General features: G+C 39.3%; 2 protein-coding genes across 7 annotated transcripts in view; both read left to right on the plus strand.

Moving 5' to 3' along the window:
* The window catches only part of RAB8B (RAB8B, member RAS oncogene family), a 67,318-nt gene extending 54,766 nt beyond the window's left edge, over nt 1–12,552 (plus strand). Inside the window, exons 4-8 of the mRNA XM_019947818.3 lie at nt 2,078–2,155; nt 3,133–3,222; nt 4,432–4,497; nt 7,288–7,338; nt 8,261–12,552. Coding sequence (XP_019803377.2) covers nt 2,078–2,155; nt 3,133–3,222; nt 4,432–4,497; nt 7,288–7,338; nt 8,261–8,353 — 378 coding nt within the window. The 3' untranslated portion in view covers nt 8,354–12,552. The remainder of the gene's footprint in view (nt 1–2,077; nt 2,156–3,132; nt 3,223–4,431; nt 4,498–7,287; nt 7,339–8,260) is intronic.
* Nucleotides 12,553–13,536: 984 nt separating this feature from the next.
* The window catches only part of APH1B (aph-1 homolog B, gamma-secretase subunit), a 120,957-nt gene continuing 106,930 nt past the window's right edge, over nt 13,537–27,563 (plus strand). For 3 of the 6 annotated variants that reach the window (XM_019947881.3, XM_073801127.1, XM_073801128.1), the window contains exons 1-5: nt 13,537–13,873; nt 19,231–19,774; nt 21,155–21,325; nt 26,339–26,409; nt 27,226–27,348. In XM_019947881.3, the coding sequence (XP_019803440.1) occupies nt 19,662–19,774; nt 21,155–21,325; nt 26,339–26,409; nt 27,226–27,348 (478 nt within the window). In that variant the 5' untranslated portion in view covers nt 13,537–13,873; nt 19,231–19,661. The remainder of the gene's footprint in view (nt 13,874–19,230; nt 19,775–21,154; nt 21,326–26,338; nt 26,410–27,225; nt 27,349–27,563) is intronic. The other 3 variants (XR_012330177.1, XM_073801125.1, XM_073801126.1) reach the window with 2 other exon arrangements.

The following is a 27,563-nucleotide window of genomic DNA, read 5'->3' on the forward strand; positions in this document are numbered from 1 at the left end:
TGTTTCCTGGATTCTTTTATCTATGTGTATTTTATATGATTTACATTTATTTACATTTATATTTTGTATTTATTTACAAAGTTGGAAGCCAGACCCTGAAAGACTTTGCCTGCTATTTAAGGAATTTTAGTTATGAGTACAATGGCGAGATGCCAAAGGATTTTAAGCAATGAAGTGATAACTCTGGTGCCCTTATGGAGAGTGGATTAGAAGAGGTTAAGAATGAAAGCAGGGAGACGTAAGTCATCCAGGTAAAGGCTAATTGATGAGAATGTGAGTAAGGCCTTGCGTGTGGGGTATCAGACTGTGGAAATGTGGAGGTTGTTGAGTCTACAGGGCTTAGTGACTGACTAGTGGTGGAGCAGATTACTCCCAAGGGTCTGCTTGGGCTGGCTGGCAGGGATGTATTGCCCTTCTTCAAAACGAGAGTACAAGGAGGAAGAGAAGATTTGAAGGGGACAAAGACAACTTCCTATTTCACTGAGTTGAGTTTTCGGTGACCACAGGGGCCATCTGGGAGCCGATGCCCTGTCAGTGTTCTCCAAGGCACACCTGACCCCTGTCTGTGTCTTCGGCCTCATCTTGTGCCCTTCTCCCATTGGATCTGGGCACTCTTGCCAGGCTGACAGTCTTTTTTTTTATATAATTTAAATTTATTTATTTTTTTATTTTTGGCTGTGTTGGGTCTTCGTTTCTGTGCGAGGGCTTTCTCTAGTTGTGGCAAGCGGGGGCCACTCTTCATCGCGGTGCGCGGGCCTCTCACTATCGCGGCCTCTCTTGTTGCAGAGCACAGGCTTCAGACGTGCAGGCTCAATAGTTGTGGCTCACGGGCCTAGTTGCTCCGTGGCATGTGGGATCTTCCCAGACCAGGGCTCGAACCCGTGTCCCCTGCATTGGCAGGCAGATTCTCAACCACTGCGCCACCAGGGAGGGCCAAGCTGGCAGTCTTTTACTCAACCTAGTAGGTTCTGGGCCTTCCTGGTGAGCAAGATATTTATCACATTTCTGCTATGTCCCAGGCACTGAGGGCTTCCCCTCTTCACTCCAGCCTCTACCCCTTTGCCCAGTTCAAGTCTACTCAGCCCTCAGGCCTTGGCTTTAATGTCATTTTCTCAGGGAAACCTTCCCTGAGCCACCCCAGCCCCTCAACCAGATTAGGTTAGCATTTTTACTCAGAGCTCCTCATGCTTCTTCATAGTGATTGTCTAAATTATAATTAATTATATAGTTATTGGTTCATTGTTTTCTTTGCTAGCCATCCATGAGAAGAAGGGGCCTTGCCTATCTTATTCACTACTAGTAGCATTTGGTATACTACCAGGCACATAGTAGGTGCTCACTAAATATTTGTTGAAATGGATGGACGGGGGGTGGATCTAGCACTTAACACACAAATGTGGTCTTGTGATACAGATTTTGGAATAGGTAGCATACAGGTGTCAGTTGAAACATTTAGAAGATAAACTGTTTAAAAATACCAGACGTGGGGTCTTCTAAGATATGATGAGGATGCTTTTCATTAAACTGTGTAACAAATGCATTATATTTTAAGTGTCTGTGATTTACTTAGACAAATAGTAACTTTTTTTAGTCTAGTAACATTTCAGTCAGTTCATATAAAAAGAAATAAATCTAAAGCCATATGGTTACAGTCTTAGTATAAGAGTCAGAAACAAGATAATTTCTACTCAGAATAAACAAGTGCACAACAGAAGCGATTACCTCTTACTCTCAATGTTATCTCTATTTTAACTTAAACATCCTTTTAGCTTCAGTTGGTGCCAGTTTTATTATATGAAGTCAGGTAGAAAGGGTGTATCACCTTTACCATAATCACTAATTCATTACAGGTTAAAAGTGAAATAAATGTTAACAGAGTATTTATTTACATGGTGAGACAATGGAAGGTTTTATTTATTTCTGTTTCTCTGTACTTTAAATTTTTATTATAAATTCCTTCTATAAAGACAGAAAAAGGACAAACACAAGCTTTCTGGAGGAGAAGAGTACATTGACATTATATTCTTTAACTTTAAATGTATAAAGTACTAAATAACGGTCTTTTTTCCTCTTATAGGGAATTATGCTGGTCTATGACATCACAAATGAAAAGTCCTTTGACAATATTAAAAATTGGATAAGAAACATTGAAGAGGTATGTATGGAAAGAGAATGGATACTAGAGAAGAGTCCTGCTGGGTGCTTATAAAGGGCTCCTCCCTTTATGAGTGTCTCCCTATCACTCAGCTGAGCTGCTAGGAAGTAGGGCATGGGCAGGTCAGGCCCTCTGCTCTGAGGAGTGCCAGGGAGGGTGACATCTCTGGTACCGCCAGTCTGACTTCTCTGCTGGACTGGGGGGAGGTCCAGACAGAGGAGCAGTTTCACAGAATTTTAAACTTGGCCCTGATCTTGAAAATAATTTAATCCAAGTCCCCATTTTACACATGAGAAGACTGAGGTCAGAAAGAGGTGACTTGCATGTGCTCATAGAGCCTTTAAAAAGGAGAGCGAGGGTTCTCAGGTTCTGTCTATTCCACCATGCTATGCTGTTTGACGGGCAAAAATATATCTTTATTCCGGCAGTTTATCATTTTGCCCTTCTAACATTTTCTTCATCTTAGATATTTAAAATTTGGTTTAGTTCCAGTTTGATTGGTATGAAGATTTTTTTTAATGTCTTTGACATTTCAGAAAGAAATCTGACTGTGAAATAATTTCATACACATTTATATTAACCCACGTGAATTTATTGTTTAAGTAGTTCAGAATCCAGAATACCTTCTGCATTGGCTCACTTACTACCGAGGTGTTCTCCCTTTTTTGACCCAAACTAACATTTGGAAGTTTTTTTGTTAGATAACTTTAAGTTTTATTTTTGTTTGTTCATGTACCAAAAAAGACATGAGAATGACTGCAAGCCTTTGGGAAAAATGTTCGCATGGACTCTTATGCTGTAGCTTTCCCCTCCTCTCATCTTTAAAATTTTTCTGTGAATCAGGCCTTATGTTGAGTGAAAGATTATTTGTCTTATAATTAAATTTCTGGATCTGTTTCTGACAGGTTAAGATTTGCCTGTTGAGTAACTGTGTTTTTCTCAGGTTGTTTGTCTAACATACTGTTTTCTCCCTGCAGCATGCCTCTTCAGATGTTGAAAGAATGATCCTGGGCAACAAATGTGATATGAATGACAAAAGACAAGTGTCAAAAGAAAGAGGGGAGAAGGTAAATTTGAACTGAATGCATAAAGATTGGAATCTACTCACGTTAAGCATTCATTTTCTTACTATTATTGATTTAAGTTTTAAAAACATCTATATTTTAATCTGTTAAAAAAACAACGAAAGGGTTGTAATCCATACTTGAATGGTATGAATTAGTATTCGAGCTCCAACTCCATATACTGTGTAGTCATGACTCATTCCTAAAGAATTTGCTGTTTTCTGGGAGATACAAATTGGTCCTTTTTCAGATTCCTGCAGCTTAGAGTTCAGGTTATTTCTTCCATATCTGTGTGTAAATGCCCAGTTTTGAAGTTAAACCAGTTCATTCTCTTTGAAAAAAAAGTAGTAGGATAGGTGAAGTTTCAACAGTAATCATTTTTCAATTCATTTTTTTTAAAGAATATTTTACTGCACATTAGATTTAGGTCATTATGGAGTTTTAAACTCTTCATTAAGCTACGGATATCATTTATAGGCATTTCTCTATTTTATGTCCTGTAAAACAAGAGTTTATTACATGTACATATTCATTTCTTTGACATTTTCCAAATTGACTTAGAGGCTTCAATTTTTTAAGTCTTGGAATTTTGCTTTAGACTTTTTTTAGTGATATGTGCAAAATGCATTTTTCGATCTGACTGCGAACTTTTTCCCCCTAAAAACATTCACTTAATCTTGGTGTTGCAAATGAACTGGGAACTCTTTGGAAATAGATGGAAATGTAGAAGAGTTCACAATTTGCCACAATCAGTAGAAACCCAAGCAGTGAGTACTTAGTATTTTAAGCTTTTGTTCTTTTATGCACCAATTTGTTAAAAAATAATGAAAAGTTACAATACTAACTGTTGGAGGTTTGTACTTTGGGAGCAGATAAAAGGGGCAGATGTATCCCAAATTAATGATAGGGGTGAATGTCTCATAGGTTTGCTAGTGATTTTATTAGAGAACTACAGGTATAATCGAAAAGAAGGGAAGTACTTAAGTTATGTTTTGAGTGGAAGTGGTGCCATTTTACTTACTTGTGGTGATGAAGTTAGATATCTAAATTTCAAACATGATACAGTAGAAGAAAGCAAAGAAATTTGAGAACCACAGGAGTTCTGCACTAGGTACGCTCCCTTTAGGACTCTGAAAAACCTAAAAAATATAAATGCTCTGTATGCATTTATTTATTTTGCACTGAATTTAAATGTTTCTTTTTGTCTTTCAGTTAGCAATTGACTATGGGATTAAATTCTTGGAGACAAGTGCAAAATCCAGTACGAATGTAGAAGAGGTGAGAAGGAATTGTTTGGTGACTTGTTACGTAGTAGCATTAGTGTCTTAGGTGCCTGTGTTCAAGCAACTCTCCAAGCCTTGATATTTTCTGCCTTAGTGAATGCCTTGTGGGAACTCCACTTCCATTCTGTAAGCGTTTATGCTTCTGACTTTTATGTGGATCCTGGTTGTTGGATTTCTAACACCCGTCCTCCACATGGGATATATTAGATTGCTCAATTAAGAGTCACTGAACAGGGCTTCCCTGGTGGCGCAGTGGTTAAGAATCTGCCTGCTAGTGCACGGAACACGGGTTCCAGCCCTGGTCTAGGAAGATCCCACGTGCTGTGGAGTAACTACTGAGCCCTCAGGCCACAACTACTGAGCCCGCAGGCCACAGTTACTGAAGCCCGTGCGCCTAGAGCCCACGCTCCTCAACAAGAGAAGCCACTGCATTGAGAAGCCTGCAAAGAGTAACCCCCGCTCGCTGCAACTAGAGAAAGCCCGCGTGCAGCAATGAAGACCCAACACAGCCAAAAAAAAACCCAAAAATGGGTCACTGAACAGAAGATGGAAGTTCAGGTTAAGTTCAGTTTTGCCCTTTGTTTGGTACGCGGGCCTCTCACTGCTGTGGCCTCTCCTGTTGCAGAGCACAGGCTCTGGACGCGCAGGCTCAGCGGCCATGGCTCACGGGCCCAGCCGCTCTGCGGCATGTGGGATCTTCCCGGACCGGGGCACGAATCCGTGTCCCCTGCATCGGCAGGCAGACTCTCAACCAGTGCGCCACCAGGGAAGACCCAGGTCTTCTATTCTTTACCAAGCGCAGAGTTGTTGATAATATTTTCTTTTTTAAAAACATTTTTAAAACTTATCATAAAAATAATACATGTACTATGTGTTAATACATGTAATTTATTTAACAATAAAACTGATGGTTTCATAAACATTTAATTTCTCAAGCTATTCATTCTTCACCATGACATGGCTAAAACTTGAGACTTAAGTGACTCAACTAGTGGACACGGATCAGAACTTTTTCTTTCTTTTAAGTAACTAACAGTCATTTTTTCAGGTTGGCAAATGGGTGTCAGGAAACAGGAAGCCTCTACTGATTTATTTACTCAAGCATAGATATGCAGAAAAATGCTTCCCTCTGCTTGCTACAAAAGGATTTCCTTTCATCAGAAAGAGGGGAGCCTCTTCAGTCAGGTTTAATGGTGGAGACAGGAGAAAAGCTTGCTCACTGAGATGGCCCACGTAGGATTGCTGCCACAGAATGAGCTGTGTACCCTGGCTTAATGGAGCAGGCTTCGGTCTCTGTTAGTCCTGAGCCCTGATCATACCTGTGACTTAGAGAGAGTATTGAGTTGGGAATTCCCTGGTCAGGGAACTAAAATCCTGCAAGCCGCTCGGTGTGGCCAAAAAAAAAAAAAAGAGAGAAGAGAGCGTTGAGCTATGGAAATATAGACCTGCGGATTGCCCGAGCTGCTTACTGGCCAGGTATTCTGCAGAAGTTAGCAGTTTTCCCAGGGCTTTAACTTAGCCTCAAAAACTGAGATGGGCTTACTTAGAAACTTTGACTCACAGGTGACCAGTGTGACAATGAGACACTGACAATGAGTGATAATAGTACTTATCATATTGCTTCTTTTTGACTGGTTTAATAATAATCCTTTTGCTGAACATTTTTGGGGGGCATTAGGAGTGATTGGGAACAGACTGACATACCAGTGGGTTTAGCATGGCGACAACTGAGGAAGCCTTAAGAGTCATGTAGAAACAAAGTAGGGATGATAGGGTTTTTTTTAATTATTAATTAATTAATTTAATTATTTATTTTTGGCTGCGTCAGGTCTTAGTTGCAGCACAGGGGATCTTTCGTTGCAGCGGGCAGGCTCTTCATTGCGGCAGTTGGGCTTCTCTCTAGTTGTGGCACGCGGGCTCCAGAGTGCATGGGCTCAATAGTTGCAGCTCAGGGTTCTGTAGTTGTGGCACACAGGCTCTCTAAGTTGTGGTGCACGGGCTTAGTTGCCCTGAGGCATATGGGATCTTAGTTCCCCGACCAGGGATCGAACCCCTGTCCTCTGCATTGGAAGGCGGATTCCTAACCACTGGACCACCAGGGAAGTCCCAGGGATTATAGGTTTTAAAAATGTTTGGCTTGGGTTTGGGTCAAGAGGCACTAGGCATAAAATGCCACTGAGATTTGTCCTGCTTCTATTTCACTGATTTCCACGGTGGGGAATTTAGCTGAGCTGTAGGAACTGTTGGGATTTTTCAGTGTTGCGACACAGGAGGTTATATATTCTCAGGTATAAGAGTGAAAGCAATTTGAAAGAGAGGAGGTTGGGAATAAAAGGTGGAGATTTTTGTGAAAACAAATTTTAGAGCTATAGGGTAATTCATAATTATTCCTTCACTTATCAAACAGATATTCAGCATCTCCTAGACCAGGAACTGTGCCCTGCTCTGGGGATGCCCAGGAGCTTTAGAGCCTCTGCCTCCCAAGTGATCTTATTATACCCATAATTCAGCAAGTGTCATATTAGGAACTTGTGCCAGATGTTATGTGCAGAAAATACTTGATGAATGACAGTTTGATTACACTGGAAAACCTTTATGATATGATAAATGAAAAGTAAGTTACAGTAGTCATGTGTCTACTGTGATTGCAATTATGTTCTTTTCTCAGTTAAAAACCTCAAAGTAATATATTTATATTTTATAATGAAATAATAAAAAAAGGCTACATTTCTATTTTAAAAGATATTATAAACATATAATAATGAAATCTTTGGTTTACCTTTAGGCATTTTTTACACTTGCACGGGATATAATGACAAAACTCAACAGAAAAATGGTTTGTATGACACATAATTTTTATTTTCCTTATGCTGTTTTTAAATTTGTTTTCTTATTTGTGTTGTTTATTTATTTAATTAAAGGGATAGGCCTGATTATAATATAGTCACATAAACCCATTTTTTCCCTGACTTACATTTTCACCCGCTTAAACTTTGATTCTTATTTCTGTTTCTTCAAATTTCTTATTTCTGAGCTGCAGTTGTTTCAGTTCTTTCCTCTGGCTCTTTAAGTGGTCTTTATTTTTATTATTATTTTTTAACATCTTTATTGGAGTATAATTGCTTTACAATGGTGTGTTAGTTTCTGCTTTATAACAAAGTGAATCAGCTATACATATACATATATCCCCATTAAGTGGTCTTTAATTGAATTTTGATCAGAATAATTAAAGTAATAATGGCAAAATTAAATTTTTTATCTCTCTCTATATCAGTATATAATTATGATCTCAAAGACGCTGAAGTTTGCTTAAATTTGAAACAATCTCAGTGATGAATCATTACGACATCCTGGAAAGTTTGTTTTAACCTGAATCTTGCATATAATTGTATACCTTATGTTACCAACTCTTCTTACCTCCAAGAAAGGGGTTGCCTGTACCAGTATCTTAACATTATTTCCATTATTCCCTTGAAACTTTACACTCTTTTGGTTATAATTTTTTTGAACTGGAGTTAGGAACTTCCTAATATGTAGTTAATATATTAGGTGCTAGCCTTAAAATATTTTTCCTATATTAACCCACTGTTTCCAAAGAAACAGACAACATCAGAGCTTAACTAGTTCCCTTCCTAATTAACCACACTACTAAGGACACATTTATGGCATAGTTAGATATTTTTTTATTTCTTAGGTAATTGGGCTCAAACCATGAAACTTTTATTTCCTTGCTAACTCCATCTTCTGTTTTTTTTTAGAATGACGGCAATTCATCAGGGGCAGGTGGACCAGTGAAAATAACAGAAAACCGATCAAAGAAGACCAGTTTCTTCCGTTGTTCGCTACTTTGATGAACTCTTTCTGAGAGACTGCAGCACACCTAGAGGACCCCTTCCTGCTTCTCTGAAAGCACAGGTCACCCAGCCTCAGAATCATCCTGCCTGGCTGCTACTGAGAGCACCACTGAACCTAGACCTAGATTCTGCACACAGAATGTGCAGTGGATTCCAGCCTCATGGCCCATCAAGATAACAGGCTTCTTCTTTCAAACGTGGAAACAATGAAGTGGAGACACGTGCAGGACTTAACTTGTTTTTCCTCTGTTTTATTGCGTGTTGCAGAAGCTGCTATCTTTTTCTTTTTCACTTTGCACATCAGTTGTTAGCCTTTCCTTGTTACAGCACAATCTGAGATTCACATCTGCACACTTCTGTCTGATGAGGTTCTAGACAAATTTGCATTCGGGAATGTTTAAAAAAAGAGTAGAACATTTAAAGCAGAGGTTAATATACGAAAATTATAGCATATTTGGTCAGGTTCATATGGCCAAATGTTATTGCATTGATAGCATTTATTTAAGGGCTCTGATTTTCTTAAATAAAAGAGTCATTAAATTCTGATAAACTTTATCTTAAAAATTCATAAAAATGCTCATCTGCTCATCAAAGGCCACAGTTTCTTTATTTCTTCAGATTGTTTACAGTTTTGCTTCATTCCTGACTTTTTTACCAGAGAGTCTGGGTAGCTGAATAAATCACTTTTTCAGGTGATTTATTGATTACCTCTGCCTAATCTATTGACACTGTATTTGGAAATCACTTTAATGTCGCTTTTCTTGAGTTTTGTATTTGCTCTTCTTTCCTGTGTTTGACCTATTATAGTCACTCACCTAAAACATAACATATTTGAACACTGTTGTCTGTTTCTAAGTGTAAGCTTCTTAAACTGAAATTTTACATGGACAGAGAGACACACTATTTAGGGTTTTATTTCAGCATCTAATTGTTGTTCTGTCACATCAGCAAACATAATATATTTTTTCTTAGATTCACTCCTTAGCTGTTGGTTTAGTAGTAATGCCCAATTCTTATCATAATCCCTGTCTGCAAGAATTAACGAGTTAGATTTAGACTTAGTTCACAGAACGCTTACCTGTAGGGATAGAAATTAATTTGTGGATGTAAATTTCATAGAGATAGCTGTTGGTAATGGTGAAAATAATGATTTTTTTTAATTTGGGCTTTTTTTTTAAAAAATAAGATTAATTAGACCTAGTGCAGCCTCTAGGAAAAGTCTTGCCTTTTCATTAGAGCAAATATGAGCATGGTTTCAGTTTTACAACAGCTGTTGTTGAATGTGTAGAACCCAGTTCCCTCTGTTCAGGTGCATTGTTGTAGAACTTGGTCCAGCCATTTGGACCAAAGCCAACCAAAAGACTTAGCTGCCTTTCTCACCAAACACTGGTACTGGTATGCCTTTTGTAGATGAAACCGTCACGTGAGAAAAAAAGGTATTTAGTGTTAACTTAATGTGCCAAATTCATTGTTGTTATTCTAGCCTTCAGTGTCATAACACAGAAGGGAGTAATAAAGAGGTGATTAGGAAATAATAATTATTCTTCCTGTTAGGCCTGTTTCGTTTCACAAAGGTTATCATCATGCTTGATAGTTACGTCTGGGAGATGAAAGTGGAAATGGATTGCTTGTTACCGCAGAGAATTCTGCTTCAAATTAAGATGTATCATTAGAATACTTGGACCAGTCAACCTTTACTACTTGTTTGAAAACTTATGCACAATTTAGTGGCAGGAAATATATACCAGAGCTATTTTTGATGGGTTCACTAAATTTATTGTTCACAAATTTCAGTCTCCTTGCTTTTTGCTTTCTTTTTTTTGTACTTACTTATAGGCTTAAAGGCACCAGTTGGTGTCCCAGTAAAATCAGTAGTTCCTTGATCAAAAGTTGACTGTAAGTCTACCATCTTAAAATTAGATAGATTTCTGGAACAAAAAAGATAATTTCTTAGAAACATCTTGTATTCACTGATTTTCAGAAAAAGATCCCAGCAGTTAAGCTTTCTGGATGGTAACAAGGTAATTTCTAAAAGGCAAGTGCTATGACACCATGTATGAATGTAACTCTCTTAGTAATTTACCTCCAACTCTTTGGTGTCTTAACACTTTGGTTTATATCTCAGGGGTTGTCTGCAAACCAAAAGTGACATATTCTGTGGTTAGCCTTTTTTTTTTTTTTTTTTTTAAACAGGATGCTTTGCTTTTGTTTTTTTTCCTTCTCTCTTCTGTTGTCTCGTATGGGTTAATAACTAGTCTCCATGAACTTCCCTTTGAAAGAGCCTATAAAAGTTAGATGAGTCTAAAAGTGTTCTTTGAAGTAGCAGCGAACTGGGGGTATATACTGTTATATAGAAATAAATTGTCCTTGCTATTTTCTTACATTTAGCTTTGCTAAATTGTATATAATTTGAGCTAAGACCATAGGAGATTCACTTTCTGCATGGTAAAATGCCCTAATAAATATTCCACTTTGCTTAATAATGTACATATAGTGCATTATTTTTTCTATTTGTAGATGAATTTAGTGGCAGATAATTGTCTGTTCCCTGCTGAAATCTAGTTTTGTGTGAAGATTTTTGTGGTTTTATGGATAAAGGTACATGAAGGTTTATTGCAGCAGTATTAGTGGTTCAGTGGCTGCATTTTATTATCAGTGTGCTAATTTTTGACAATGATTGGACTAGACCTTTTCAAATGGAGTCTGAGGGTATCAGACAATGAAAATGTGCTGTAACTAAGTAGCGTGTAAATCAGTTGATTGTAAAGCGTTTCACTGGGAACTTATTTTAGCTATATTTTACTTCAGACAGATTATGAGAAAATAATCCACCTGTGCATCAGTTAGGAGGTGCTGCAGGGTTTCTTACTATTTACATGAACATTTTGTGCAGTCTTTGTTATAAATTTTCAGAAGACTATACTCTTTACTTTGAAGGACTATTTTTTAATTATACCTCATTTAGCTAACTAGTATTCTAATACCTAGTAGAAAAACAGTGAGCCAGCCTTTAAGTATCCAACACAATTTAGACTATATGTTTTGTTTTGAACTAAAGGCATCATTGGAAAAAGTAGCAGGTAGTTTAGGATAGAACATACATGTCATATCCAGTAGCGCAAAAAAAGTATTATCTTCCTGTCTCCATTAATAAATTTAGCTGTGAAATATAGATAAATGTTTGCAGAAATTTCTAAATAAGAGATTATAACTCCATTTTACAGGTTCTGAATGCTGAGAATCTGTATTAAGGCTTATAGTTCTTCCTGTGAACAGTAAGTGATACGTGTAAGCAGACTTCCTTTCCTAGTTCATGACTTAGATTTCTTTATAAATTTAGTTCTTAATCTTTAAAGATGAGCTTCTAAGCTTAAAATTTTAAAATAGCATTTCATTATGTTGGTTTACTTTTCTCTGATTTTAAGCACTCATTTCTGCTGTCAGATTTTTTATAATTTTTCTTTTAACAGAAAGGACATTCCTTTTTCCTTCTTGTTATATCCAAAGAAGGGGGTGGGGGAATGTCTAAAAATGAAATTCCTTGTCCTAGAGGGACCTAGATGGACAGGATATACTAATAAAATTTCAAATGCTAGCACAATTTTACAGTAGAATTGGTCTTTTTTCAGACTAATAAAATTAATGGGTGTCATGTTCAGCATGAAAAAAACTAAATGAAATTTACAGAAATGAAAATTAGCAAACAACTAGGGATATTTTCAAATTTTACTTCATTTTTTGAAATGCTTGTGCCATACGCAATTGCATTTCTTATTGCCAAGAACTAATAGAACTTCTTGTTTTATTTCTTAACCTTTTTTTAAAATGTGAATTTAATTATAATTCATTCCTATGGCCTTACACATGGGTTTTGTTTATTTGCAGCTGACACTGTCCCTTTAAATACTGTAAACTGTTTGACTAAAATCATGCCCCTAATGGGAAATATCCGTTTTTTCCATAGAGTCATCCTACTGTAAGTTTCAGCATATTTTACTTTTGCTCCAATGGCTTACTGTGAAAAAGCTCCTGCAGATAAAGTGGACCTGTCATGTTGTTACTCTTGTTTAAGCCAATTCATTAACTGTGTACTGATAATGATGCTGTGTTTTTTTTAAGAAAAAATGGATTTTATTCCAGGTGAACTTTTTTTTACAATAATGTTCGTCTAAAATAAAAACTACATAATGAAAATACTTATGTCTCTCTGAAATGGATTGCACATTTTTAAAATGTTTCTTCTAATTTGCTAGGTGTGTGTCTCAAACCATGGTAGACTTGAGGTATTTTAGCAAACTTTACATCTTACTTCGAGTTCTTTTTGTTTTTTTGGAGGGAAATTTTATTTATTTATTTTTTAACTGAAGTGTAGTTGATTTACAATGTCATGTTAGTTTCAGGTATACAGCACAGTGATTCAGTGATTTTTTTTTTTTCAGATTCTTTTCCCTTACAGGTTATTACAAGATATTGAGTATAGTCCCCTGTGCTGTACAGTAGGTCCTTGTTGGTTATCTATTTTATATATTTTAGTGTGTATGTGTTAATGCCAACCTCCTAATTTATCCCCCCCACCCCCGCCCTAGAGTTCCTTAAAGACTGAGAAAAATGGCCAGAGCTCCTGCTCATTCTTAATTCAGCATACATTGAGGTTATTCTGTTATAGAACTGCAGCCTTAAATTGATCGTCCTTCCCTTCTTAATCCTTGCAAGTTTAGTTTCTGTTGTTTTCACTTTCAAATAACACAATTGGATGTGATGTTCTGCCAGTGTTCTACCCCTGGGCTGGTGCATGTTTCCGGTAGCTTTTGCCGTTCATCCCCAGAACCATTTTGAACCTTCACTATTCCTCTCAAGCTTAATTTTCCTTTCACTCTTTTTTTTTTTTTCTTAAAGCTCAAGTCTTTATTTTTGGCTGCGTTGGGTCTTCGTTGCTGTGCGTGGGCTTCCTCTAGTTGCAGCGAGCGGGGGCTACTCTTTGTTGCAGCGTGTGTGCTTCTCATTGCCGTGGCTTCTCTTGTTGCAGAGCACGGTCTCTAGGCGCGCGGGCTTCAGTAGTTGTGGCTCACGGGCTCTAGAGTGCAGGCTCAGTAGTTGTGGCGCACGGGCTTAGTTGCTCCGCGGCATGTGGGATCCTCCTGGACCAGGGCTCGAACCCGTGTCTCCTGCATTGGCAGGCGGATTCTTAACCACTGCACGGCCAGGGAAGTCCAGCCTTTAGGATCTTGAAAAGGTGAGGTTAGAGATTTTCCCCTAAAGCCTCTAGAAGGAAACTATCCTGGCCCTGGCACCTTGATTTTAGCCTGGTAAGACTCATTTCATAATTCTGACCTCCAGAACTATAAGAGAGTAAATTTGTGTTGCTTTAAGCCATTAAATTTGTGGTAATATGTTTACAGCAATGATAGGACACTAATACAGTTTTCACATTTGTGTCTTTAGCCCCAGCCTCTTTCCAGAGGGCCAGACTTCAAAGTTGATCCGCCTACTGGACACCTCCCCTTGAATCTGCTACAGGTACATCAAACAACATGTCTGAAACTCCAACTCAACTCTCCATCTTTCCTCCTTCTCCAGCAATTCCCACCAACAACTCTAAATCCCAAGAGGAGAAACCTATTCTTTCTCCTCTTCTCTCCATCTTGATAGCACCGTCATCTACCCAGATCCCCAAACAGTTAATCAACCTCCGAGTCTTACACGTCCTAACTCCTTACTCTCTAATCTATCTCCTTGCCCATTATTTTTGCCTCTTTGTTCAGGCCTCCTTATCTTTTGCCTAGATTTCTGCAACCCCTCCTAACCAGTCTTCCAGTCTCTAATCTTATTTTCCTCCAATCCAGTTATCACAGTGCTGACAGGTTTTTAAAACTGAAGTCTTACACCCCTGCCAAACTTAATCCTCATAACCTTGAGGAAAAAAAAAAAAAACTAAACTCTGTAGCCTGGCAAACAAAGTCCTTTGAGATCCCCACATCTTTCTTTCCCGCCTTAGATTTTGTCACTCTTTAACTCATATGTACCTTTTTTTTTTTCCGGTACGCGGGCTTCTCACTGTTGTGGCCTCTCCCGTTGAGGAGCATAGGCTCCGGACGCACAGGCCCAGTGGCCATGGCTTGTGGGCCCAGCCGCTCCGTGGCATGTGGGATCTTCCCGGACCGGGGCACGAACACGTGTCCCCTGCATCAGCAGGCGGACTCTCAACCACTGCGCCACCAGGGAAGCCCTCATATCTACCTTTTGAACCACGCCAGTAATTGCATTTCCCTGAACATAACATGCTTTGTCACTCCTTTCCTTACGCTGCTCCTTCTGCGGACTCCCTGCCCCTCGTCTAACTTCTCCTTATCTTTCAGTAACTTTTACTTATCTTCATTCAGTAAGGGTTTCTCTGGGAAGACTTCAGCCACAACCCATCCCTGGTTAGGAACTCCCTCCTGTGTCTGCCCAAAGTGTCGCTCACTACCCTGGATTCGAATCATCTGTTTACTTTCCTTCCCCACTAGACTCAGCTCTTGTAAGGTGGGGACCGAGTCTTTGGTTTTTGTAGTCGCAGTATCAGGCAAAGAGCCTGGCATATAGTATGTGTTTAATAAATGTTGAAAGAATCAGTGAACTTCAGTAGTCATCACAATCAACACGTTGCTGAAGAAAGCTAAGTGTAATTTAGGAGTTGTTTGGTTCTCCATTTACTTGTAATTTGAAGAAAGAATGGAAGTAAATTCATCAGTGCCTCAATAAGTTTGGCAATAAAAAGAGAAGCTTCATTATCTGGTTTTTATTCTGGCCCTCATCTTACACTATTTTAGTCTTTGTTAAATATCTTATACTCTTTTATCCTTTATTAAATATAGAAGAATTTTCTTTTAATAAGATAAATCACCCAGAATGCTCTTTATGTATTGATAAATTGAGTAAACCCTCTCTTCCCCTTTCTTCATGTTTTCTACTCTCAAAATTTAGGTTTTTCAATATAGTTCCAGGGATATACGAGAATGCCCCCATAGCAAGTGTGGATGAAAAATGTCGCATGCCATATCAGTAAACAAAGGATGCTGCGACCATCAAGCCCTCAGCCACTGCAGCTGCCCCCTAAAACTGCACCCAGAGGGAACTCAGGATGAAGAAAAGCAGGATACTGACCCTAGATAGCTAAGGTGCATATCAAAGGAATGTTTTCAATGAGCAAAGACTCTTGCGTCTTCCCACACGTAGAAAAGTGCTAAATTCATTCACTTGAGATGTCTGGTTTTTCTTTAATTAACAGTAATCATCAGCTGTCCCGACCACCAGGTTTTGTTTTTGTTTTCAAAACTCCTATATATCTGGCTCCTCCCTTTGGCCCTTTAGAGCAGTCCTGAGCCCTCAGCAAGTCGGCCGAATAAAACATAATTCTCAGCTTTTAGGTTGTGCATTTTTTTTGCAGTCAGTACAAGTAAAATTCATTAATATTAATTAATTAAAAAATATATATACCTTTCCAGAAGCCATCACCCTTGATTTTTTCCCTCCCTCACTCCATGTAGCTCATCAGGTCATTAAATTTTGTTTGCACAGTTCCTAAATCTCTTCAGTCTTTCTGCTTCTCTCCAGACCCCTGCTGTTTCCCTGATTCATCTGCAGATGCCAAAGACCTCTTATCTGAAATCCCATTTTCCATTATCTTTACAAAGGAGATCTGAGCCTGTCACTCCCTTGGATAAACTCCGGACTTGAGGTAAACTCTAACCTGCTGGCCTTTTCTGTCTTATCTCTCCTCACACTGAGAGGACATCCTGAACTACTTTCTGTCCCTCAGAAATGCCCTGCTTTCTTTCACTTTGAGGCCTTTCCACTTGTCCTTCCATTTCTCCCCTACTTCCTAGCTTTGCTAACTCCAAAGCTAAGACCTGAATGACTGGGTGTCATCTTCTTTAGCAACAGCTCACAAGTTTGGATTGGCTGTCCTTCCCCCTTCCTGCATATCCTCATAACCCCTCTACTTGCCTGTCTGGCTTCTCCACTAGACTGTAAGTTCAGTGGAGACAGGAGCACAACTGTTTCATTGGTGTACTCCCAATCCCTAGCATTTTGCCTGACACTTCATACTCACACAGCATGCGTTTTGAATGAATGAATAAATGGTTGAGTATAAATCTATCAGCACTATCAGAAAATAAAGCTCAAGCGAATTCATTAGTATATTGTGAATTACTGGTAGGTATGTCCAAGCTTTATTGGATAAATTGCTAATATGTGGTATTGCTTTTTGCACCCTCCCACTCCTCCAGGCGCATACCCAGCAGATATCCTTATCCATAGTGTGTGTCAGCCTCTATCCCCCAGGCACCTTTTAGAGATTTAACTCCCAACATCACTTAGTGTGTTTTCAAGTCTTTGGAGAAAACTCATAGTAAGTTCGTAAAAACTTAAGGAGTCATAGCACTGCTTCTTAGCCTCACATTCCTCACTTGTAAAAGAATTGTGGAAATCAGTGTAAAAGTGCTTTTTAAACAGCCATACATCATATAAATGTAATTCAGAGAAAACTTGAAATAAGTGTTTCTGGTAAATAACCATGAATGCTGAAGAAGTCTACCTTATTGGTGATTTTGACAGTTTGGTCTAGTTATTTCCTTTTCTATTTTATTCCAACAGACATCAGTTAAAGATGTCTTCATAGATAGGGGGTCAGAGTCATTACATTTTGCATTGCCGTCCCATTTTTTAACTGCACTTGGGGACTAAAATTGAACTGAGATATGGTCAAGATAACGTAAGTGCAAATTCCCCCAATTTATAGCTCTGCATGTTGAGTTGCCTACTTCCAAAGTATTTGAGGCACCTTTAATGGAGACACAGATCTTGGTTAAAATCAGGATAGTCAAATCAAAATAGGGATAAAAGAATAAGCCATATTCTGAAGTCATGGCAGTAATTGTAATTTAAAAAAAGAATAGTTGCTACAATTGACTACTAAATTTAGCTCCAAGCTTCCTGGGAATTAAGATAAAGCCTGAATATGATGAGTTAGCTCTCAAGCTGAGCATATGCATTTGTCAGGAGAAACAAAACTTTTTTCTAGCCCTGAACTCAAACAGTAAATTAGAGATATTGAATAATGATAATGAAATAGTTTATGAAATATGCAAGAAAAAATGTAGATGGCCATTTTGCTACCCAAAAAACGGGGTTCGCCTCTTGGTGGGTGTCGAGCCAAAAGACACAACCAAGCCAAAGATCAGGAGAAGGAAGGATTTATTGCTTGCAGCAAGTAAGGAGCACACTGGGGATCTTTCCCAAAGCAGTGTCTCCCCAAACAGCAAAACTGGGGATGTTTTAAGCTAAGGGTACATGCATATTTATGTAGGCGCTTGAGCAGAGGAGAATTCAGCATAGAATTGAGGCAAAGGTCGACAGAGTCCAAGCTTTAGTTGATTGAAGTCACAAGGGTCAGAAAAGGTCAACATCATCACCCCTTAGGTTCCAGTTGATCTGGTGGTTGAGGCTTCAGGTTAATCTTTACCATTGAAACAGAGCTGGGAGTCTTTACTACTGATATATTATCTTTGCTATTGTTATTTCTCTTGCCCAATAACAGTCCTACATTCTTTTGTTCCCTTAAGACTATTAATTACTAAGGCCTGTTCAAGGATAAGCATTGTGTCTAGGCTTAGATGACAAAATAGCTTAGGCCAAAAACAGATTTTCTTATGTCAATGAAGCCATGCCTGGTTCTCTTTCTCTGGAGACCCCCTATCCTATCTGCTTACAATTTCTTGTATTAAAAAAGCTTAATTTACACCAAGGATGTGAGTAGGCTATGCCTCTGTGATGGCATTTCTGCATGGAGCTGAAGTAATGTAATTGTATTTGACAAATTTGGTTCAGGGTAGAACCAAAAGAGTCTAATGGAGAGTCACTCTATCAATTTCAACTGTTGTCTCAACCTGAGTTTTAATAGGTGCTGGACAAGACATCTCAAAATGAAGAAAAATTCTGTGGAGTAATAGGAAAATATATATGTCTGTTTTAAATGAACGAAGGTGACATTCTACCATAAAAATTAAATGCTTATATTATTTGAAGGCTCATTTTTCAGAGGTGAGCTGCAAAAACATCTTCAGTCAGGTCCCAACTTTTGTCTTTTCAGTGTTGATTTCCAAGAGCTTTATTCACGACAGGCATTAAAGAATAAATAGGAATGGCTAACACTTACATAGCACTTACTGTGCAGGCACAATCCTCAAAATAACCCATGACGTATTATTATCCCCATTAGACATGGAGATAAATCTTAGATGTGAATGATTACGGAAATTAGCCTTCTGGTTTTAACTTGTAAACCTTTCAGAAATTGTTTAATTAATGTAAAATAGCAAGTGTTTGTAAGTTCCACTTTTAAAATTATTTCATTCATTGAACAGATATTTAGTTCAGCACCTTCTTGCTGCTGCAAAAACAACAAAGAACAAAACAAAGACACTGCCCTCCAGAAGTTTACATTTTAATGGGGGAGACAAATGAGCAAGTAAAAACTGAGCAGGGAGATGTGACTGTTACTACAGGGTGATCAAAGAATGCCTTCAAAAACAACTTTTTTAAGACTTGGCGGGAGTGGGGTACAAATAAAACCAGCTCGCCAAAACAACCCCGAGGTGGACAGCTTCTACTGTGAGTTATCGCCTGGGTCACTGCTCTCCCGGCTAGGGTTTTGTACATAGTTTCACGAAGTTTCCGCAACTATACAAATGGCATAATGTGCTTCAAAAAAAGGCTCCTTTGTTTAGAAATGGAATCCTGCCTATGTCCTGCGCAGAGTTTTTCGTTAGCTGATCTGGACTCTTTCCCTAGTTCTGGCTCTAAAGCGGGTTGGGGACCTCCCCTTCTCTTAGCCACCTCGTGGGCGGTGTCTTGGCCTGATGGATGCGTACCAGTGGTGGTGGCGGGGGGCGGCGCCAAAGCTCCTACCCTAAAGTCTTCAGCTACCGCCGCCTCTGCATCAGAAGCTGCTAAGTCTCCCGGGCTGAAAGCCCGGAGGTAAGCCCCGCCCCCGCCTCCTCCGGCCCCCGCCTCCTCCACCGCGCCGCGCCGCGCCCTTCCCCCGCCTCCTCCGCCGCGCCCCGCCTCCTCCGCCGCGCCCCGCCTCCTCCGCCGCGCCCCGCCTCCTCCGCCGCGCCCCGCCTCCTCCGCCGCGCCCCGCCTCCAGCCCCTCGGCCTGCCCCGCCCTCGACGCGCGCTCTTCTCCGTGGTTGATCTGCGCCCCCGCGTCCACGCTACGCCCCCGCGTCCACGCTACGCCCCCGTGCCGGCTTCTGCGGTCGCCATGACGGCGGCCGTGTTCTTCGGCTGCGCCTTCGTTGCCTTCGGGCCTGCGCTCGCCCTCTACATCTTCACCATCGCCACCGAGCCGTTGCGCATCATCTTCCTCATCATCGGGTAAGGCGGTTGTGCCGGGAAACCCGGACCTGGGACTCCCTTCCCCCGCCGGGGGTACCGGCGATACCTGGCGTCCCCACGAAACGGCTCGTCCTCGTTGGGCTTTGGAGCGGAGAAGCGTTAGGAGGGGGTAGAGCGGAGACCCCACTCCCCTGGGACTCTTCGCCCTGCTCCGAGGGTCGGCGAGAAAAGAACAAGAGCCCCGCGACTCCAGAGGGCGAGCTCTAGGGAAGGAGAGCACATCGTGGGTCTCAGAAAACCCTGACGCTTGGCTCCCGAGTTTTTGCCTAGGGTCCGTGGATGGGCGTTAGTGAGTCATACATTAAAACTGTATTTAAAAAATTGTGGATAACTTCAAATATCCATCTTTTATTTTTTTGGAGGGGGAGGTCCCTAGTTTCCCTCAGATTCTGACAGGCATCTGTAATCCCAAGCGAGTTAAGAGCCCTTAAGCACCTGGGGATCAGGTGCTTTAAAACATACCGATGCCCAACACTTACCCCTCCCTGAATCAACTGAATAGGAATGTCTAGGGGGTGGAATTCGGACTTTTTAAAAGCGTCCCAGGTGATTCAGGTGAGCGGCCAAAGGGTAGAAACCTGTGAAAACTCCGCAGCACCTGTAGTACGTCTCCTTGCAGGAGCTTGGTCAATACCGAACTCTGGTGGCGAATGTGATCATAATCCCAGTTTTCACCTGTCTGGCAGCTCTTACTGGAGCTCCCCTACGACCTTCTCCACCACTGAGTCTCACTTGGCACCAGGAGAAACAGCCAGGCGAGACCAGTGAATCCCACCTTTTCTGAGCTTCCTCACCTCTCACAACTGTATTGAAAATGCTGCATCACACGTGTCATTTAAAAAACAATAGAGATTTGGGCAAGAGGTCTGTAAAGCTTGTTATAATCATTAAAATCCACAGGAATGTTGTAAAAACCAGGCCTGGAAGACTGATGTAGATCAGAGCACAGGCTTTCAACCTCTGGATTTTAAACCAATCGCTCTGTTAATAGAGATGTAGACATTTTCCTGGAAAAGACATTTGCACATCAATGGGCAAAGCTTTAATTAGGAAGCTTAGCAAATAACCAAGTTTCCAGACAGACAGTCCTTGGCAATTAGTCTGCAGATGTATTTACAAATAGCAGGGTCACTGAAAAAAGTGATTTTTAAGAAAAATCTCAAATTCCTCTTGGCCTGCATGTTTATTTCACCAGGGAAACTGCACCATTGATTAGGACCAGTTGGTTAAGAGCATCACTTCATGAACACTTTTTTTGTCAGGAAATCTCTTCCTTCTCAAGCAGGGTTTTTTCTGCTTTTAAATCATTATTAGTCCTGTTCACTTGTAACTCCCCCTCCCCCCCACACCAATTTTCAGAGCTTTCTTCTGGCTGGTGTCTCTGCTGCTTTCTTCCTTCATTTGGTTCATGGCAGCAACCCTTACTGATAACAAAGATGAACCAAGACAGAGAGATCTGCTGATCTTTGGAGTGTTAATCTCAGTCCTTATCCAAGAAGTGTTCCGGTTTGCATATTATAAACTTTTAAAGTAAGTTAAACGCTTTACCTTTTTTCCCAGTTTTATTTGAATTATGATTTAGTAGTTTGAAACATTAATGTATTATTGTATTTGAAGGTCCATGTCTTCCTGCATAGTTCCAAGCCAAGGGATTGTACATTTCCAGCCTGAAAATATTGAGTATTTTAATTTGTGGACATTCATTCCTTCCTTCACTCGTTCAAAAAATATGTCTTGAGAATTTGCTCAATGCCGTGCATACCCTAGGTACTGAGGATACATCATGATTAAAAGACAGTCTCATGGTGGTAATATTATAGTGGGAAGAGATAGACAACAAATGAATAAACAAGAAAAGACATTGTATATTAAAAGACAGTAAGTGCCATGGAGAAAAATAAGCTAGAGAAATAGTCATTGAAACAAGAAGAACAAAAACTGTTACAGATCAGAATTTATACGCACTTCTCTTTGACATCACCTAAAATAGATAATTCTTATGGTGATTATGCCTGCCATTATTCTGACTGTATTAGGGAGGAACAGGGGTTCATTTTGTGATATGTCATTTGATTTCATGTCCAGAATAGAAAAATACATTAAAAGAAAAAAAAAAGCCGTGGGCATGAGTTCCCTTTTTAGGCCAGAAAGTAGGTCATCTGTAGGATCCATGAGGATCTCACATGAAACCACTGTTTTGAAACACAGCTTAAACTTGGAACCATATTTTCTTTCAGTTAGTCATGAGATTGGCTTTGATTATGTAGTAAGGCTTAGTTAGTAGAGTGATAAATGTGCTATGTCTTCTCATCTCTGCAAATGGGATAATTAAAGCACTTCATGAATTTCATGGATGCAACCAAGACAGAACCTCAATAACATCTCTTATAATAGGCTTCTGATAATTTGTTCTTGCCAATATGCCAGGCCTTCTGTATTTTTTACTTGTTGCTTTTAATAACAGATATTGAAATTTAATAACAAAGCAATTTAAATCCCGAGTAGAAAACCAGGAAGCCGGTGCTTAGAAGCAAAAGTCATATCTGAGAAAAAGTTTAAAAACGAAATTTCCATTAGTTCCTGGAAATATTAAAGAACAACAAATAAAAAACATAACATTTCAGGTTCCATGGTAATACAATACCCTTAACAGATGGACATTCAGATGTGGTTGAATGTTTCTGGTATGCAGCAGTTACTACTATTCCAAAATTTAATTTTAACTGTAGAATATATTAAGGTAATAAAAATCTCCTTCTTTCTGACCTCTGCCTTGCACAGGGAAATGCAGTCTCTGTCACACGGTTGTCATCTTGTCTCTTTCAAGGCTAAACATTCCTCATTTCTTCAGCTGGCCCTCAGGAGACATGGATGTGGCTTCCAGACCTTTTCCCATCTCTGTTCTTTTGTGTCAGTGGACACCCCTTTTTGTTGGTGCCTGGGATTTACCTGTGCCTGGAACCCAGCACAGTACCCTGCTGTGGTCAAAGCAGTGCAGAGAGCAGGGTCCTTCCCACCCTTGACAGGGCACTGTTCTCTTAACTCAGCCTTGGGTTGGACTGGATTTTCCTGTCTCCAACATCACTGGCTCATGTTGGTTTTGCATTTACTAATTTCAGTAGTTTTTCATAGATCAGGACGTGACTTTAATAACCCCTTAGGACTTGAGGTTCTAAAACCTCACTTACCTAGAGTGGCTAAATGGGTATCTGCTGTTCTTCACTATTGTGTTTCTTCACGGTTTCCACCTGAAAAGCAACCCTTTATTGGCACTAACCTAAGGTTCCAAAGGACTACAAGCTGAACATGGGTTGCCTTTTTTTTTGGCCACGGCTGTGTGTCTTGTGGGATCTTAGTTCCTCCACCAGGGACTGAACCTGCGCCTTGGGCAGTGAAAACACGGAGTACTAACCACTGGACCACCTGGGAATTCCCCATGGGTTGCCTGTTTTTTTTTTTTGGGCTGTGCCGAGAGGCATGTGGGATCTTAGTTCCCCGACCAGGGATCGAACCTGCGCCTCTTGGAGTCTTAACCACTGGACTGCCAGGGAAGTCCCAGAGCTGCCATTTTTAATAGGGCAGTGAGGGCATAGGGCCACATGCAGAAGGAATTATGGCTGTCAGTCTGCAGGCTCTCATGCCAGGAAATTCACAGAAGCCTCTTTGGCCTTCTGGGGAAACCATGTTTGCTCCTCTGAAAGGACCTTTGGAGATTTGCAAACAAATAATAGGACAAACCTGTATTAACAGGTGCCTTTACAAAATGCATCTGCTATAAACCTTTGGAATATGGTACAGTGTTTTCCTAGCACATTTTAGAAATGTTGGATGTTATGTAGTTACATGTTAAAACAAGTTTGAGAATTATTATGATACTTTATTAATGACTAACATTTATATAGATGCATTTAAGTTGCTGTCTTAGGCTTTACTACATTCAGATATAGGAACTTCAGTTTAATCAATATTTTAACTATCTCCACTGCCAAAGTAGGTTTTGAACTTTTAAGTTTAAAGTACTGCCTCAATCAAATTTTCACTATCTGAATTTGGTGCCAAGATTAAAATGTGGAGAGCTTGCACCAGTTTTTTTACATATATGGAATTGAATCAAAGTATTTATCATTGTAGTCCAATATAAATTTATTTCATGGCTTAGGTCTTAGGACCAGTACTTCATCTTGAATGAATGAATTGTCACTTTCAGCCTAGCAAAGAATTGCACTGTGAGAAATTGACATATGGCCACACGTGATAGCCCTTTCTACGTTATTCAGAAGGAAAAAGAAAAATCCAAGTTATGGTCCTGCACATTGCCTAAAACATACATAAGAACTTTTTGGCTTGGATTAAAGCTTTTGTAATTTAGTTCAATTGTCTTATAATGCTGATACCATAAATATTTGGTAATTTGAGAAAATCATTTATAGAAAAATAATAAGATAATCATTGCTATAATGTCTTAAAAGACATGTCTATTTTAAAAATTTTCTAAAATGATGTTTTTACTTTATATGCATATTCCTTGGTACTTTCCCTCTCTTACACACACATATAAAGTGAATCAGAACAAACAAGAAAGCTGGTATGATTTATCATTTGTTTTTCAAAGTTTATATTTAAAAAATGGAGTTTTTTATTCTTGGAAACAATAATAAACGCAAACAAAGAATTTTCCACTTCAGTAAAATGGTCAGATTAAAATCACCGTCACACACACATACAAAAAATCACTGTCACTTACATCATCAGTTGTGTGATGTATCCGTCAGGAACACGGAAACTGATGGTGTTTTGTACTTTTTCACTTCCTAATGTTGACCCTAGACCTTAAATTTATATCTTTAATATATTTGTGATAGCAGTACTTTGTTATACTAAATAGCAAAAATCTTTTATTCATTGCTGAGCAATTTATATAAAACAGAAATCCTCCAAAATTTATTGATTCTATTATACCATTATATCTGTTTGTTGATGGAAGTTATTGCTATTGTATAGGTCTTTAAGCATTCATTAGCCTTTAACCACATTCCTGTGACAGGTAAGTTTATTTAGGAAAATTGCACATTTCAGGTGGTTACTGCTCCAGAGAAAGAAGATGACGGTCACTTAAATTTTGGCTCATGTCCCTGCTACCAAATGATGCTTCCAAATGGAGAGCACTGGATTGGCAATTGTTTCTTTTGAGTCTAGAAAAGAAAAAGACCTTTTTTTTTTTTTTTTGGCCGCATCGGGGATCTTAGTTCCCCTACCAGGGATTGAATCTGTGCCCCCTGCATTGGAAGTGTGGAGTCTTAACCACTGGACCGCCAGGGAAGTCCCAAAGACCTTCTTCTTTATGCTTATTACTATTTTGGTTGAATTCTGTATTGCCTTAATGTAGTCAATATTTATATTTATGTCATGAGATAGGCTCACTGTAGTGAATATACATACCTTAAAATTTAATTAACACAATACCCATAATATAATTTCCATGTTCTGGTTAATTTTCTACTCTTAGAGTTAACCGAACTCATTTTTGTTTCAGCACTTGTTGAAAAATTCTTGTAAAATGTTTGGTTCCTTTATTGCTTTAATAAATATACTTTAAATATAATTTAAATATCCTTTGTGTCAGGATTGTTGTTGCAGACTTTCTAGCCAACAAAGGGTAGCAATAGTGACAAGAGTGGAGCCGGCCTGCCGCAGTCCTCACGCATTTGTGTGGGGTGCAGGGGCTCATGGTCAGTTTGCAAATTGTCCACGACAGAAGCATGGATATGATCACTCTGAAGATCATTTCTTATTGAGCAGTAGTCTAATGTTTCATTCAGGTATTCATTTATCTTCTTTTCTGAGGGTAGCATTTTATTCTCCCCTGATTACTTCTCCCCTGAGGCCTGACTGGGGTTATGAAACAAATAATGTTTTCGAATCAGAAGACCATTTGATTAGGTATCCATATGAGAGTTCACACTGTCAGTGTTGTAGGGTTTAAGAGTAAGGAGAGATGGGATGAATAATTATCAATCACTGGTAAAGGTGGCTTCTTTGAGCAATTGTTGCATGAACTAGACTTTGAAGAGAGAGTACCACTTAACGTTCTATGGAGTGGAAGGTAGAAGGGAGAGTGGCAGAATAAGTCTAACCCAGGCGGAAATACAACAAAGTACCAAAGAAATGGAATAGGAGATATAGTACTTTGGGAAGAGGAAAAATTCAGAGTGGTAGATGCCATAAGATGTTGAATTAAATGCTTGCTAAACTTAGTCATAAGTATTGCTTTTTTTTTGTATCATTAAACTCAATCCCTGATGGCTTGTTTACTTATATTCTTCTTATTTTTCCTCCTCTTTGTGAATGTCAGATATAGGCAAAAGTTGGTTGGAAATTTTGGTTGACTTTAGTTAATTGAAAACTTGCTGTGTTCGTTTAAATGGATTTTAGATTTAGAGTATAATGTGATCAAAAACCTCATTAAGTATCTGGATTTTAAAATATCTTATGTGTTTTTCTGATATACTACCTAAAAAAATTATCTGTGTGGTTTTATTTTAGAAAATCCAGTGAGGGTTTGAAGAGTATAAACCCAGGTGAGAAAGCACCCTCTATGCGATTGCTGGCTTATGGTAAGTTAGAACTGCATAGCGTCGTAAGATAAAAGATCAGACTTGACATAAAAGCCATTTTTATCTTTTAAATCTTTGTAGGTTTCAGGTAGTATTTTACTACCACATTGGCCTATTGGTGTACATTGTTTATTTTTCTAGCTTTCCAGGGCCCTTATGTAAAGAAAAGTGATTGCAGGTGACCCTTATCTGTGTCTCCATTAAATACTAACCAGATTTGACAGTTAGGTTTTTTAACATGTATACACTCTAGTTAACAATTTCTAAGTGATGTTATTGTTACCTTCTTTGGGTTGTTTCCATGACTTTGTACTGAGAGGACTCTTCATATTAACACAGTTATACCTCTTTGTATTTTTCTTTCAGAATTATGGTTTAAAGGTTGGATCCGGGTCCCTAAATTGAGTCACCCAGATTGACCCAGGGATCCCTCTTTACAACACAGTCACCTCTCAAACTCAGTTCCATCAAACTTAATTCTACAGATTCTGTTGTCATGAATTAAAGTCAGAGCTACAGTATCGTATCCTTCTGTCTCGCCTATCCCTTTGGAGCCTTTCTGGATCTCTTTCTTTCTTTTTTCATTTCTCTGCTACATTTCACTGACCATTTCCTTTCCTCTTTCCTCCCCAGTTCTCTCTTGGTTCATCATTTAGCCAAGCGCTTGCCTTTTCTGAGCCAGCTTTCTACTGCTTCTCTAACAGCATGTGTACCCTTTTTCCTTCAGCAAGATAGTGTTCCCTAGTCCTTGGGAATTTGATTTGAAGAGAAATCACAGCATGAGTAAGGTTTAACAGTGTTTTCCTTCCTCTTTAGTTTCTGGCTTGGGCTTTGGAATCATGAGTGGAGTATTCTCCTTTGTAAATACCCTGTCTGACTCCTTGGGACCGGGCACAGTGGGCATTCATGGAGACCCTCCCCAGTTCTTCCTGAATTCAGGTATGTGTCTGGTAGCTGTGAATGTTCAGATTTATGATCTAAATGATCATGCTTAGTGGAGTTCCCTGGCTTAGGAAATGAAGTGAATAGAAATTCATGTTATATCTTCTAAAGGCAAGATACTGTTAGGCACTGTGATGGAAAGGACCTAGGAAAATAAAAATTACAGTTAGAGTATTGTAGAATTTTAGAGTGGAACTAAGCTTGCATAAAAT

Source organism: Tursiops truncatus, chromosome 2 (assembly GCF_011762595.2).
Source record: "Tursiops truncatus isolate mTurTru1 chromosome 2, mTurTru1.mat.Y, whole genome shotgun sequence".
NCBI classification, from domain to species: Eukaryota; Metazoa; Chordata; class Mammalia; order Artiodactyla; family Delphinidae; genus Tursiops; species Tursiops truncatus.